General features: G+C 45.6%; 1 protein-coding gene across 1 annotated transcript; it reads left to right on the plus strand.

The window, feature by feature from the left end:
- Window positions 1-1,595: 1,595 nt before the first annotated feature.
- Psmd2 (proteasome 26S subunit ubiquitin receptor, non-ATPase 2) lies at window positions 1,596-13,133 on the plus strand. Its single transcript, XM_041678269.1, has 21 exons — window positions 1,596-1,770; window positions 2,167-2,223; window positions 2,507-2,671; window positions 4,145-4,266; window positions 4,412-4,636; window positions 4,894-5,052; window positions 5,200-5,344; window positions 5,491-5,551; window positions 5,947-6,093; window positions 6,215-6,321; window positions 7,077-7,204; window positions 7,481-7,568; window positions 8,918-9,080; window positions 9,197-9,298; window positions 9,481-9,626; window positions 9,878-9,961; window positions 11,529-11,697; window positions 11,777-11,871; window positions 11,999-12,125; window positions 12,515-12,633; window positions 12,796-13,133. The coding sequence occupies exons 1-21, from the start codon at window positions 1,636-1,638 to the stop codon at window positions 12,976-12,978; spliced, it is 2,727 nt and encodes a 908-aa protein (XP_041534203.1). The 5' UTR covers window positions 1,596-1,635; the 3' UTR covers window positions 12,979-13,133.
- Window positions 13,134-13,647: the final 514 nt, after the last annotated feature.

Here is a 13,647-nt window from a genome sequence, read left to right on the forward strand (position 1 = left end):
ATTCAACAGGGTAACAAACAAACAAAAAGAGTGAGTCACCATGCCTGGCTTAGATATATTTAATGACTTATTTTGTTCTTTTTTTTTTTTCTTTTTCGAGACAGGGTTTCTCTGTGGCTTTGGAGCCTGTCCTGGAACTAGCTCTGTAGACCAGGCTGGTCTCGAACTCACAGAGATCCACCTGGCTCTGCCTCCTGAGTGCTGGGATTAAAGGCTGTTCTTTTTTTTTTTAATTATTTTTATGTGCATTGGTGGTTTTTTTTTTTTTGCATGTATGTCTATGTGTGAGTGTTGAGTTTCCTGGACCTTGAGTTCTAGGCAGCAGAAAACTGCCACATGGGTGCTGGGAATTGAACCCAGGTCTTCCAGAAGAGCAGCTAATGCTCTTAAAGGCTGAGTCATCTCTCCAGCCCCTCATTTTGTTCTTACAAGAGAAACATTTCATACTTCACATAGGGGAATACAGGCTGAGTTTAGGTAGCTTAACCAAACAACACAACACAACTGGTACATGACAGAATTTGTTCTGCTTTGTTTTTCGGTTATTCACATCAGAGCTTATCTGTATAATCTTGGGTGTCCTGGAATCACCCTAGACCAGGCTTGTCTCAAACTCACAGAGATCTGCTTGCCTCTGCCTCTTGAGTGCTGGGACTAATGGCGGGCACCACCATCTGGCCAGAACTCAGTTTTAATATTTTCTAAAGCTTGAGTTCTCTCATCTTTCCAAGTTTTTCTTTCAAAAACAATTTATACCTACAAAAAAAAAAGTTGCAATGTATCCCAACATCTTTTCACATAATCTTCATCTGAACTCATCTGCTGTTTGATAAACTGTTTTATGGCACAACATCCAAGTCATCTCCAACGTACTGATATCTATATATCTCTATCTATGTGTATATCTATACAGACAGAGAGTGTGTGTATTCCAAGGTCTATGGTAGAAGTCATAGAAACAGAAACTGGTAGAGTTTCCTGACAGAGAACTAAAGCAAGCATGAAAATGTATGGTCATCCTAAAGACAGAACAGGCAGCGCAACTACGGGCTGTCCACCTTCTGTCGAGAGGTTGGGAGTGGGCATAGTTATGCCTAGAATGCAGCACTGAGTGAAAAAGTGATAGGTTTTAAAGATCAGCAGCAGCGGGGTGGCGGCTCATGTCTGCAAGCCAGCACTCCCGAGGCAGAGGCAGGACCTGAGGTTTAAAGCCATTCTCTGCTATATAGCGACCCTGAGGCTACCCCGCGCTAATAGATAAATAAGCTTCAGGCAGCACCACTCATCCTCGAGAGGGGAAAGTTGGTTACTATTCCAGATCGGTGTGAGGCCGTCGCACAGATCTCAGTCAAGAGTTCAAGAGTCTTGTCCGTTTGTCGCACCATGCATCCAGCTGAGGTGAAGCTACCGGAAAGGAGAGCTAGGCAGTTCCACCGAGGACTGAGTTCAGAGACACCGAAACGCAACACTAGCGGTCCGAGCTGGAGGCCGGAACTGTAATTCCCGGCCTGCCTCAGGGGGCGGGGCTCGGATTCCACGGAGCGTTTCCGGTCCGGAGGACGAGGCGCGAGGCCGTCTGGGAAAAGGGGCGGTGCGAGCAGGTGCGCGCGCAGCAGGCCGGCAGTGGTGGTAGAGATGGAGGAGGGTGGACGAGACAAGACGCCGGTGCAGTCCCAACAACCCTCAGCAACAGCTCCCGCTGGCGCGGACGAGAAGTCGAGCGGCAAGGAGAGACGGGATGCCGGGGACAAAGACAAAGAGCAGGAGCTGGTGAGGCTCAGCTTCGGGAGCCCGGGGAGGAGGCCTTGGGCTGAGTCACTGCTGCCTTGAAGGCCTCAGGCCCGACTCCCTACGACCCACCACACCTGGGAGACACAGAATGGGGAGACCCTGCCCTGATGCCCCCCTCATTACGGACTGACAGCCCCTGCGACCCTCACCACCACTTCGTGGGTCTTCGCCGTAATTTTCTAGAACGGCCTTCAAGGAGAGCCTGCCTGGCTAGACTGCCTTTTCAGCAGGGTTGTTTGACACCCTACTCCCGTTTCTTGTCCACCTGGCCCCTCCTGAGGCTACATTCACACTCTCCGCCTGTCCCGGGGTGAATGGGAGGGGAATGTGGTTAGGATTCTTTGGTTTAATGAGCTTCTTCCCCCAACCGTTCAGTCTGAGGAGGACAAACAACTTCAAGATGAACTGGAGATGCTCGTGGAGCGACTTGGGGTGAGTCCAGATTGGACTTGAGAGGGGGATGTATTCGGGTGTTTCCTACTTGTTTGCTCTATTTCATTTGGAGGCAACAACTAGACATCGCATATAAGATAGCATGCTAATTCGCGGGCAAAGAGTTACAAAGGTTGTTTGAATGGGGTCTTGCGTCTCGGGCAATTTGCAGAAGTTGAGAGAGCAGTTATGTCTTTGAGCAAAGCATTGGTTAATTATGTCTGGGTTATGATGTGGAGGAATGTGGCTCCTTTTGGTCTGAACCCTGTCATCCCCTGATCAGGAAAAAGATACATCCCTGTACCGACCAGCTCTGGAGGAACTGAGAAGACAAATCCGTTCTTCTACAACTTCCATGACTTCAGTACCCAAGCCTCTCAAATTTCTGCGTCCACACTATGGCAAACTGAAGGAAATCTATGAGAACATGGCCCCTGGGGAGAATAAGGTAATTCAGAATATGGTGGGAGTCTGTCCAGTTGAAGAATTCCTTTTCTTTTTCTTTTTCTTTTTTTTTTCTTTTTGAGACAGTGTTTCTGTGTAGCTCTGGCTTTGGAACTCACTCCATAAACCAGACTGACCTCAAACTCAGACTCACTGTGCCACCTAGACTGAGCTTGACTCTGGCATTCCTCCTCTTGCTTTAGACTCTGGAGTGCTGGCATTAGAGGCCTAGACCAGCATGATGCCTGACTGACTGACTTTCGTTCTTTCTTTCTTTCTTTCTTTCCGTTTTGCTATTATTTATTTTATGCGTGTGGGTGGTTTGCCTGCGTGTCTGTGCAGTATGTGCATTCCAGAATCCAGGAGAGGATGGCAGATCCCTGAGTTACAGGCAGTGTTGAGCTGCCATGTGGGTGCTGGGAATAGAACTAGGGTCCTATGGAAGAGCAACTGGTGCTCTTAACTTCTGAGCCCTCTCTCCAGCCCCAGACGTTTTTAATTCGAGTGGATTATTGAGTAGTCTCCTAATGAGTTTGCTCTTGTCCTTGACCTCCTATATATATCATAAAGCAGTAGTTACTTGATTGAAATAGATCATGGATTTCCCCCTCACCCCCCACAAGACAGGGTTTTTCTGTGTAGCCATAGCTGACCTGGAACTCATTCTGTAGACCAGGATGACCTCAAACTTTTTCTGAGTGCTGGGATTAAAGGTAAGCACCATCATTGCCAGATGGAAAATTTTATTAGATGTATTTTTACTTTATGTGGATGAGTGTTCTGCCTGCCTGTATGATGTATGTACTCTACCTGCATGTAGTGTCTGTGCAGGCCAGAAGCAGGGAACAGATCCCCTAGAACTGGAGTTAGACTATTGTGAACCCTTGTGTGGATGCTGGGAACTGAACTCAGGTCCTCTGCAGGAGCAGCATATTTTCTTGACTGTTGAGCCAGTTCTCCAGACCCCTAGATTATGGGCCTTTTTTTTTCTTTTTTTTTTTTTTAATAAACCCTTAAAATCAGAAATCTACCAGCTTCTGCCTCCAGAGTGCTGGGATTAAAAGCGCTCACCACCGCCACCTGGCTTATTAAAACCTTTTAATAGTTTACTATTAAAATAAAAATTTCTGCTAGTTACGATGGGTACTTCTGATCCCAACCATTTAGCATCTCTTGAGTGAGACCAAACTGAGCATTGTAATGAGAGCCACTGTCTCCATGAATTCAAGTCTTTATCTTTCTCCAGTTCCCTGTTGTTTGTTAGGTTGGCTTCAGAAGGAGCTAACAATACCAACAGAAAACACTTTAGAATTTCTCTGAGGCTTAGCTTAGATCACATGGAAATTTTTAGTATAGACACTAATATATAGTGAATTTTATTGGTGAATTTTGGGGACAGTGATCTTGATTCTGTAATGTCTCATACTGTTTTCCTTGGACTGCTGGCTTTGACCTTAAAAGATCGGTTTCCTTGCAGTGTTTTGCTGCTGACATCATCTCTGTTTTGGCCATGACCATGAGTGGCGAGCGTGAATGCCTCAAGTATCGGCTAGTGGGCTCCCAGGAGGAATTGGCATCATGGGGTCATGAGTATGTCAGGTAAGATATTTTCTTCTTGGTAGTGTGAAGGGACTTGGAGGCATAATTCTGTTGGTTTGGGGAAATAGCAATGTATTGAATTCCCCAGACACCGAGGTCCTTGACTTCAGGGACCTGTTTCCCTAATGATTGTGTGTGTCCATAGACATCTTGCAGGAGAAGTGGCTAAGGAGTGGCAAGAGCTGGATGATGCAGAGAAAGCACAACGGGAGCCATTGCTTACCTTGGTGAAGGAAATTGTCCCCTACAATATGGCTCATAATGCAGAGCATGAGGCTTGTGACCTGCTCATGGAAATTGAGCAGGTAGACATGCTGGAAAAGGACATAGATGAGAATGCATACTCAAAGGTCTGCCTGTATCTCACCAGGTAAGTGAGCATGGCAGAGGAGGGTAGCAGGCCTGCCTTCTTCAGCACTAGTCCATTCCTGTTCTCCTGGAGTGATCTTAGGGTCACCTTAGGCTATAGTTACTTGGTGATGCCATGAATTTCTTGAGGACAGAAACTTTGTGTCTCCTTAGTGTCTTAGAACACAGTACACTGCTTTGTATATAGTAGGCATTGAGTATGTATTTGGGTAAAGGAATTAGACACTTTCTGAAATTTTATTACGTTTGCTTTTGTAGTTGTGTGAATTACGTACCAGAACCTGAGAACTCTGCCCTACTGCGTTGTGCCTTGGGTGTGTTCCGAAAATTTAGCCGTTTCCCTGAAGCTCTGAGATTGGCATTGATGCTCAATGACATGGAACTGGTAGAAGACATTTTCACCTCCTGCAAGGATGTGTATGTAGAGAAGTTGGTAAAGGAATAGATAAGTTTGTGCATGAGTGTGTGTGTGAACATCAGAGACTTGACAGTTTGTGGGGAGAGCATGAGAGATTTTCTGTCCCATAGTAGGTGGGATGAGCAGGTTGGTGGCTCTCCCCATAGGGTGGTACAGAAGCAGATGGCATTCATGCTGGGTCGGCATGGAGTATTCCTGGAGCTGAGCGAAGACGTGGAGGAGTATGAAGACCTCACAGAGATCATGTCCAACGTACAGCTCAACAGCAACTTCTTGGCCTTAGCTCGGGAGGTGAGAGTCTCTGCTCTTACCTGTCATTATACCTCCTAAATACCTTTTACTAGACTCCTGGTTAAAGTTGCTATTGAGTTGGATAGCAGGAGGGACAGATTGGGGATTACTGAGAAGGCAGTTGTGACCCTCTGGCTTCTCTTTAGCTGGACATCATGGAGCCCAAGGTGCCTGATGACATCTACAAAACCCACCTCGAGAATAACAGTGAGTAGCTCTGTGTGGGGATTGGAGGGACTGTTACTTGTCTCTGTTATATTGGGAATAACGTCTTGGCTAACCCACTTATAAAGAACTTCAAATTCCCTTGAACTTTGTGTCCAGGTTACTGATGGAGATGTAGACTAAGGGACTGAATCTGGGCGGTGGTAGTGAATGCATTTGATCCCAGCACTTGGTAGAGATAGAGGCAAGCAAATCTCTGAGTTCAAGGCCAGCCTGCTGTACAGAGCAAATTCCAGTTCAGCCAGGGCTACTCAGAGAAATCCTGTCTCGAAAAGACAAAACAACAATAACAACAACAAAAAAAAATTGAGGACTGCCTACCAAACTGTGTTCCTTTCAGGTCCTATGCTAAACTGTCTCTTTCTCCCCTTGTACAGGGTTTGGTGGCAGTGGCTCTCAGGTGGATTCCGCCCGGATGAACCTGGCCTCTTCTTTTGTGAATGGCTTTGTGAATGCAGCCTTTGGTCAAGATAAACTGCTGACTGATGATGGCAACAAATGGCTGTACAAGAACAAGGACCATGGTATAATTTTCTCTTTTTGTCATGCAGTCAGGTGTTAACTGAGGAGAACCCACAGCAGTTTCCTAGGGGAGCTGTTTCTTTGGGTATACTCTTCTAAAGCTGATGCTCTTCCTTGGTATAGGGATGTTAAGTGCTGCTGCGTCCCTTGGCATGATTCTGCTGTGGGATGTGGATGGTGGCCTCACCCAGATTGACAAGTACCTGTACTCCTCTGAGGACTATATCAAGGTTAGTCCGTTCAAAAGTTATTCATTGGGGACTTTTTCTTCTCATGTTTTAGTGCCTCCTTTTTATTGATGAGGTGTCTTAGTTACTTTCTATCTCTGGGAAGAGACACCATGACCAAGATTACTTACAAAGAATATATTTAGCTGGGCGGTAGTGGTACATGCCTTTAATCACAGTACTCAGAAGGCAGAGGCAGGCAAGGCAGATCTCTGTGAGTTCGAGACCAGTCTGTTCTACAGAACAGATTTCAGGACAGCCAAAGCTACACAGAGAAACCCTGTCTCTATAAACAAAACAAAACAAAACAAACTAACAAAAGAATCGAAGAAGAAAGTATTTAGTTGGGGGCTTGCTTATAGCTTCAGAGGGTCAGTCCATTACCTTCATTGTGGGAATATGACAGCAGGCAGGCAGGAATGGTGCTAGGGCAATAGCTGAAAGCTTACATCTTATCCTTGGAGGCAAGGAGAGATAGTGGGCATTTTCTGAGGTTTTGAAACTTCAAAGCCCACCCCCGGTGACACACTTCCTCCAATAAGGCCACATCTCCTAATCCTACTCAGAACAATTTCACCAACTAGGGACCAAGCATTCAAATATATGAGCCTATGGGGACCAGTCTCATTTCAATCGACCACATGAGGCATGCCCCGTTTTTTATTCCAGGTAAGGCAGGTGCCACAGAGAGGCCATGCTGCACACTTTGTAGTTAAGAGGGAAGATACCCTAATAAAGCGTGTGCTTGCCTTTTCCAGTCGGGAGCCCTCCTTGCCTGTGGTATCGTGAACTCTGGGGTCCGAAATGAGTGTGACCCTGCTCTGGCACTGCTTTCAGATTATGTTCTCCATAACAGCAATACCATGAGACTTGGTTCCATCTTTGGGTAAGGTTTCTTGCAGCTCTTCCCTTATCTATCTATCTATCTATCTATCTATCTATCTAATCTATATCTGTCTACTTTTAAATTCTTACGTTTCTTAGGCACCTTCTCTTCTGCTAGTGCTCAGCTTAATACTCTATAGAGAAAATATTGCTCAAGACTGCCATGTGCCATTGAATATCTGGTTCTTGGTGAATGTGTTGGTGACCAGTTCTACTTTTGTTCTTTTTTACTTTGTCCCTGGGTATATGTTGGGGACTTTATCTCCTGACTCTGTAGACTAGGTTTGGCCTATGCTGGCTCCAATCGGGAAGATGTTCTAACACTGCTGCTGCCCGTGATGGGAGATTCCAAGTCCAGCATGGAGGTGAGTAATTTTCTAGTGGAAAAGGTAGAGGAGGTGTGTTGGGGTTAGGGAGCACCTCAGTACAATCTCCTAGAACTGCAATTTCAAGCTGTGTGTGATGGTGCATGGCTCTTATCTCAGTGCTTGGGAGATTGAGGCAGGAAAATTTCTGTGAGTTCCAGGCCAGCCTGGGCTACAGAATAAATTGTGTATCAAGTACCCTGTTACTCTTAACCCTACCCCACTCCCACTCCCTCAAAAATGGGGAAAAGGACAGACTGGAATTTAGAGCCCCAATGAAACTTGGTGTTACGTTATATTGTACTGAGCCTCAGCCTCTGAAACCCCAGTCAAACCACGTAGTTCTAAGGAAGAGAAACTCTGAAGTTAAGGGTGGATGACTCTGCTGTCCAACTTTCTGTCACTATAACAAAGTAACACATCGTGGTAGAAGACACATGGTGGAACAAAACTGTTCACTTTAGCAGGAAGCCAGGAGGCAGAGGAAGGACCCAGGGTCCTCCTTTCCCCCTTTATGTTTTCCCCACTATCCCTTCAAGGGAATAAATGATTTCAAAGACTTCCTAATAAGCCTCGCCCCTTAATTTCCACTACTTCTCAAGACCTTACACGCAGAAGAGGTTCAGGCCTTGCATGTGGTTTGGAGAACATTGTAGATAGAAGCCACAGCAGTGATTCTCACTTCTAGTCATTAGCTAACCTTAAATTTCCTTGCTTTTGCAGAGTCATTTTAGTGATAAATATTGTATGATTACCAATGATTTTAAAGTAAAAAAATCCAAGATCAAATCTTGCTGCTTGTACTTGCAAGCAGAAGATATTGGACAATTAACTCAATCTCTTTAGGCTTCATTTTTTCCTATCACCTATCTTATGGCGTTGTAAGGACTAAGTGTTTAGAGGTATGCAGAACTAGGGCTGTTGGGATTCCAGGCAAGCCTGATGACTGTATGGTAGAAGGAGAGAACTGACTTGCAAATTGTTCTTTGACTTCACACATGTACTTTGTGTGTGAATACTAAATAAGTATATGTAATAAAATAGTATGCAAATGGCTTGGCACAGTGTCTGACATGTAAGTAAGTATTCACTGATTTTATAGAAATAATTACCCAGTATGGTTAGGAAGAATAGCTTACAGTGGACCAGAAGAATTGGGTTTTGAATAAAGATACATAAGCATTTTAGTACCTTATTGTGGTTGGGAATGGTGGTATACACTTGAATCCAGCACATACTGGGAGACCTGAGTTTCCAGGATATTCTAGTCTACATAGTGAGTTCCTGTCTCAAACAAAGAAAACAAAAGGACATTTTACTGTGTATAATGCTGATTTTCTTATTTCTAGGTAGCAGGTGTGACGGCTCTAGCTTGTGGGATGATAGCTGTGGGATCCTGCAATGGGGATGTCACTTCCACCATCCTTCAGACCATCATGGAGAAATCGGAGACTGAGCTCAAGGATACCTATGCTCGTTGGCTTCCTCTTGGCCTGGGCCTTAATCACCTGGGTGAGGGAATGTTTATTTTATCAAAGGCCTGACAGTAATTGGACACAGTTGAGGGTTTATGCGTCAGACTAAGCGGTTGCAAACCAGTGTCGTTGGACTCTTTGAATCTCCTGTAGGGAAGGGTGAAGCTATCGAGGCAATCCTGGCTGCACTGGAGGTTGTATCGGAACCGTTCCGTAGCTTTGCCAACACTCTGGTGGATGTGTGTGCCTATGCAGGTTTGTGCCTCAGTTTCTCAGCATCTCCACTTTTCTCTTGACCTTTTCTTCTCAGGTTGTTTCTCCTTTGTCTTTCTTTCTGCTCTTTAGATTTTTTTTTTTTAAGGCTTCTTGTATTTACAGAATATGCTTTTTCTTGCTGTCTTCTCATTTTCATCTCTTCACTTGCTACCCCTCTGCAGGCTCTGGGAATGTGCTGAAGGTGCAGCAGCTCCTCCACATCTGCAGTGAGCACTTCGACTCCAAGGACAAGGACGAGGACAAGGACAAGAAGGAGAAGAAGGACAAGGAGAAGAAGGAAGCCCCTGCTGACATGGGAGCACATCAGGTGTGGGACCAGCAGGCACTCTGAGAAAAGAGAAGCGTAGATCGGAGGGGTAGAGTGGAGTTAGCTTTGTTTTGGCCTCTGCTTCCTCCCCTAGGTACTGCCACATGACAGACTAGCAGGGCTGAGTTTTGTCCATGAAGGGCAAGGTGTTCCTTCCAGCATAGCTCTTCCTAGATGAGCCATGGGTCAAATTTAGTGACTTGGTTTTTGTTCCTGGAACTTACTGGGTATTTGTGCCTCTGGAATTGCAGGGAGTAGCTGTTCTGGGGATTGCACTTATTGCTATGGGGGAAGAGATCGGTGCAGAGATGGCGCTACGAACCTTTGGTCACTTGGTGAGTAGCACAGAGTACACTAGAATATGGTGCGTGTGTGTGTGTGTGTTAGTTACTTGGGATTAAACCCAAGGCCTTAAGCATGCATGATGTCTGAGTCACCACCATGGCACACCTTATCCCTGGCTAATTCTAGCTTTGATGATTTAGAGTTCCTTGGTAGAGATTGGTGAAGAAGCAAGTCCCTTTTGATCCATTAGCCTGTTTCTGTAATTGAACTTGGTTTGCCACACATACTCATATGTAAATGCCAAGAGGTGCCTAGACCTTGTCTAAGACAGGGTTTCTGTCTTAGTCCGTGTTCTATTCCTGTGAAGAGACACCATGACCATGGCAACTCTAACAAAGGAAGCATTTAAGTGGGTCTTGCTTACAGTTCCGAGTCCATTATTAGTAGTCCATTATTAGCATGGTGGGAAGCATGGCAGTGCAGGCAGACATGGTGTTAAACAGTGGTTCTCAACATTCCTATTGCTACAGTCCTCATGTTATGGTGACCTTAGATATAAAAAATGATTTTTGTGGCTACTTCATAACTAATTTTGCCTACTGTTATGAAGTGTAATGTAAACATCTGTTTTCCAGTGGGCTTAGGTGACCCTGTGAAAGGGTCATTCAACCTCATAGGGATTGCAGCCCACAGGTTGAGAACTTAGAGAATAGCTGAGAGTTGTACAACTAGATCCCATAGACAGCAGGCAGAGAGACTCTGGACCTGACTTGGGCTTTTGAAACTACAAATCCCACCCCTCGTGACACATTTCTTCCAACAAAGCCACACCTACTCTAACAAGGCCACACCTCCTAATCTGTCTCATATTGCCACTTCCTAATGACCAGCCACTCAAATATATGAGCCTATAAGGACCATTTCTATTCAAACCATCACAATCTCATACATTTCTCCTCTGAGTACTGTTGTAATAGAAGCGGCGGGGCTGTGTCCCCAGCACCCTGGCCGCCTGGCTAGCTTATGCCCCGAAATAACAACACACAAATTGTATTCTTTTAAACACTGCTTGGCCCATTATATCTAGCCTCTTCTCGGCTAACTCTCGCACCTGGACTAGCCCATTTCTAATAATCTGTGTAGCCCACGAGGTGGCTTACCAGGGAGATTCTAGCCTACGTCCATCCTGGGTCGGAGCTTCATCACGTGTGCCTCAGAGAGCAGAGCTCTCGCGTCTGCCCGTGAGAGGGGAGCATGGTGTCTCTCAGAGCTCACTTCCTCTTCCTCCCAGCATTCTGTTCTGTTTACTCCTCCCACCTATGTTTTAACCTATGAGGACCCAGCAGTTTCTTTATTGCTTAACCAATGAAATCAACAGATTGATATATGACACTCCCACATCAGATTACAGCAGGCTAGCTGGTCCTAGAGCTTCCAGAGCTGCTCTGTCTATACACCTCTTTCTAATAGTATTGGAACTGTGGATGTCTGCACTGCTAGTCTGCCTTTTCTATTGGTCCTAGGTATTCAACCTCAGGTCTTCACGCAGACAGTCTTACCTTGAGCTTGTTTTACCCTGTTCTCTAATGCGCTATTTTGCTTCTTCTTTTTCACCAGCTGAGGTATGGGGAGCCCACCCTCCGCCGTGCTGTACCTTTAGCACTGGCACTAATCTCTGTTTCAAATCCTCGACTCAACATCCTGGATACTCTAAGCAAATTCTCTCATGATGCTGATCCAGAAGTTTCCTATAACTCCATTTTTGCCATGGGCATGGTGGGCAGTGGTAAGTACAGGAAAATCTTGAACAGACTGAAAGATTGAAGGTTCTTTTTGTAAGTTTTGGTAATGTTTCCTTTTTCTAGGTACCAATAATGCTCGTCTGGCTGCAATGTTGCGCCAGTTAGCCCAGTATCATGCCAAGGACCCCAATAACCTCTTCATGGTGCGCTTGGCACAGGTAAAGAATAGGAGTCTCCTTTTTCTAGTGTGGCAGCAGTAGTACCTGTTAGGATGTAGGACGGCCTGAGAGAGAAGGGAATATTTTTTTCTAAGCTTTGACTTCTCAACTTCTGTTTGTTTTGCAGGGTCTGACACATTTAGGGAAGGGCACACTGACCCTCTGCCCCTACCACAGTGATCGGCAGCTCATGAGTCAAGTAGCTGTGGCCGGTCTGCTCACTGTGCTTGTTTCCTTCTTGGATGTCCGAAACAGTGAGTTCCTATTCCTGCTGCACATGTGCCTTGTGTCCTTAGCAGGGCCACCTTGGCAGTCAGGATCAAGATGCCAAGTTAGCTCTTTTTTTAGGTTCACTGAGCTTGTGGGAGGCCTCCTGAGACTTTAACTTCTCACACTTAATGATCTGGCCCAAAAGATTTCAAGAGGATCAGTGCCTCAGTGACTAGGAAAAGTGATTTTCAGGCTTAGGGATGTGAGCAAGGAAGGGTAGAAGCATCTTGGGCTAGGGATGTGGTGTAGCATACAAAGAACAGAATTTTGTCTTAGTAGATGAGTGGGTCAGGGCTGGGATAGATTCCTAAAGTTCAGGCCAGGTTTGCCCCAGTGTCTACGAGTCATTGTTCTTTGTGCTTTCTTCCCTTAGTCATTCTAGGCAAATCACACTATGTATTGTATGGACTGGTGGCTGCCATGCAGCCCCGAATGCTGGTTACATTTGATGAGGAGCTGCGACCATTGCCAGTTTCTGTCCGTGTGGGTCAGGTGAGGAACTGGGTAGAGAAAGGAGGGCTCAGTGTATACCATAGAAGTTGGACAGTGTATATACAATCCTTTTTGACGTGCTGGTGTGGACAATGAGGGGAGTTGGGGATATTGTTTCTCTCCCTTCTGGAAACCCTTTACTTCAATTTTCTCATCCCACAGGCAGTGGATGTGGTGGGCCAGGCTGGAAAGCCTAAAACAATCACAGGGTTCCAGACACACACAACGCCGGTGTTGTTGGCCCATGGGGAACGGGCAGAATTGGCCACTGAGGAGTTTCTTCCCGTTACCCCCATTTTGGAAGGTTTTGTTATCCTCCGGAAGAACCCCAACTATGACCTTTAAGTGGCCACTAGAGACCCTGGGCTGCAACTGATTTTTAGCAGGCCATGCTGCCTGCCAGGGGTGGATACTGTTCCAGATCTTTGGGGGAATTGTTACCTCTTGTTGTTTTGTTACTAAGTAAGATAACTTTGTTGAATAAAGACCTTTATCCCCAAGGTCACTGTCTATTTATTGGGTGTCATGGCCTGGAGTTAGACCAGAGAGTGGAGAGGATATGAGAAAGCATTTTTCACAGTAATACTGAGCCTAAAAGAAACTAAGGTCATTAGTCCCTAAGAAGTTGATAGATTTGATGTATTTTTATTTCGTTTCCTATGTAGACAACACTTGCCTCAACCTCAAGGGAATTGCCCGCCTTTGCATCCAAGCGCCGTCTTTTAACATCTTTTAGTTTGGGTCTGCCTTCACCTCTGAGGATGCTAAGATTACAGACTGTACATTACCCCATCCAACTTTAAAGAATCTTCTAGAATATTCATCTGTTTGTTTTTTGGTGTAAACTCTCACTGCCAGCCTTTAAAGGACTTAGGATTTTGTGCACTCCTCCCTTCAAGCCCATCTTTTTCTGTCTTTGGGAAAAGGTGCCTGAGAATGCACAGCCCCACTCTTTTCTCTCTTGGTGTGTGTGCCAAGAGGGATGTTTTTATCCCCTATGATCCATTCTGTGTT

The sequence above is a fragment of the Microtus oregoni genome, unplaced genomic scaffold (genome assembly GCF_018167655.1).
Source record: "Microtus oregoni isolate MIOR12 unplaced genomic scaffold, Mior012 000029F_ref0000214, whole genome shotgun sequence".
NCBI classification, from domain to species: domain Eukaryota; kingdom Metazoa; phylum Chordata; class Mammalia; order Rodentia; family Cricetidae; genus Microtus; species Microtus oregoni.

What these genes read in the sequence shown, in the direction of transcription:
- Psmd2 (XM_041678269.1), top strand. Translation starts at nt 1,636, where the DNA reads ATGGAGGAGGGTGGACGAGACAAGACGCCGGTGCAGTCCCAACAACCC. An exon ending in TCTTGGCCTTAGCTCGGGAG is followed by an intron (nt 5,345 to 5,490) that starts GTGAGAGTCTCT and finishes GCTTCTCTTTAG; the next exon opens with CTGGACATCATGGAGCCCAA. An exon ending in TCATGGTGCGCTTGGCACAG is followed by an intron (nt 11,872 to 11,998) that starts GTAAAGAATAGG and finishes TTTGTTTTGCAG; the next exon opens with GGTCTGACACATTTAGGGAA.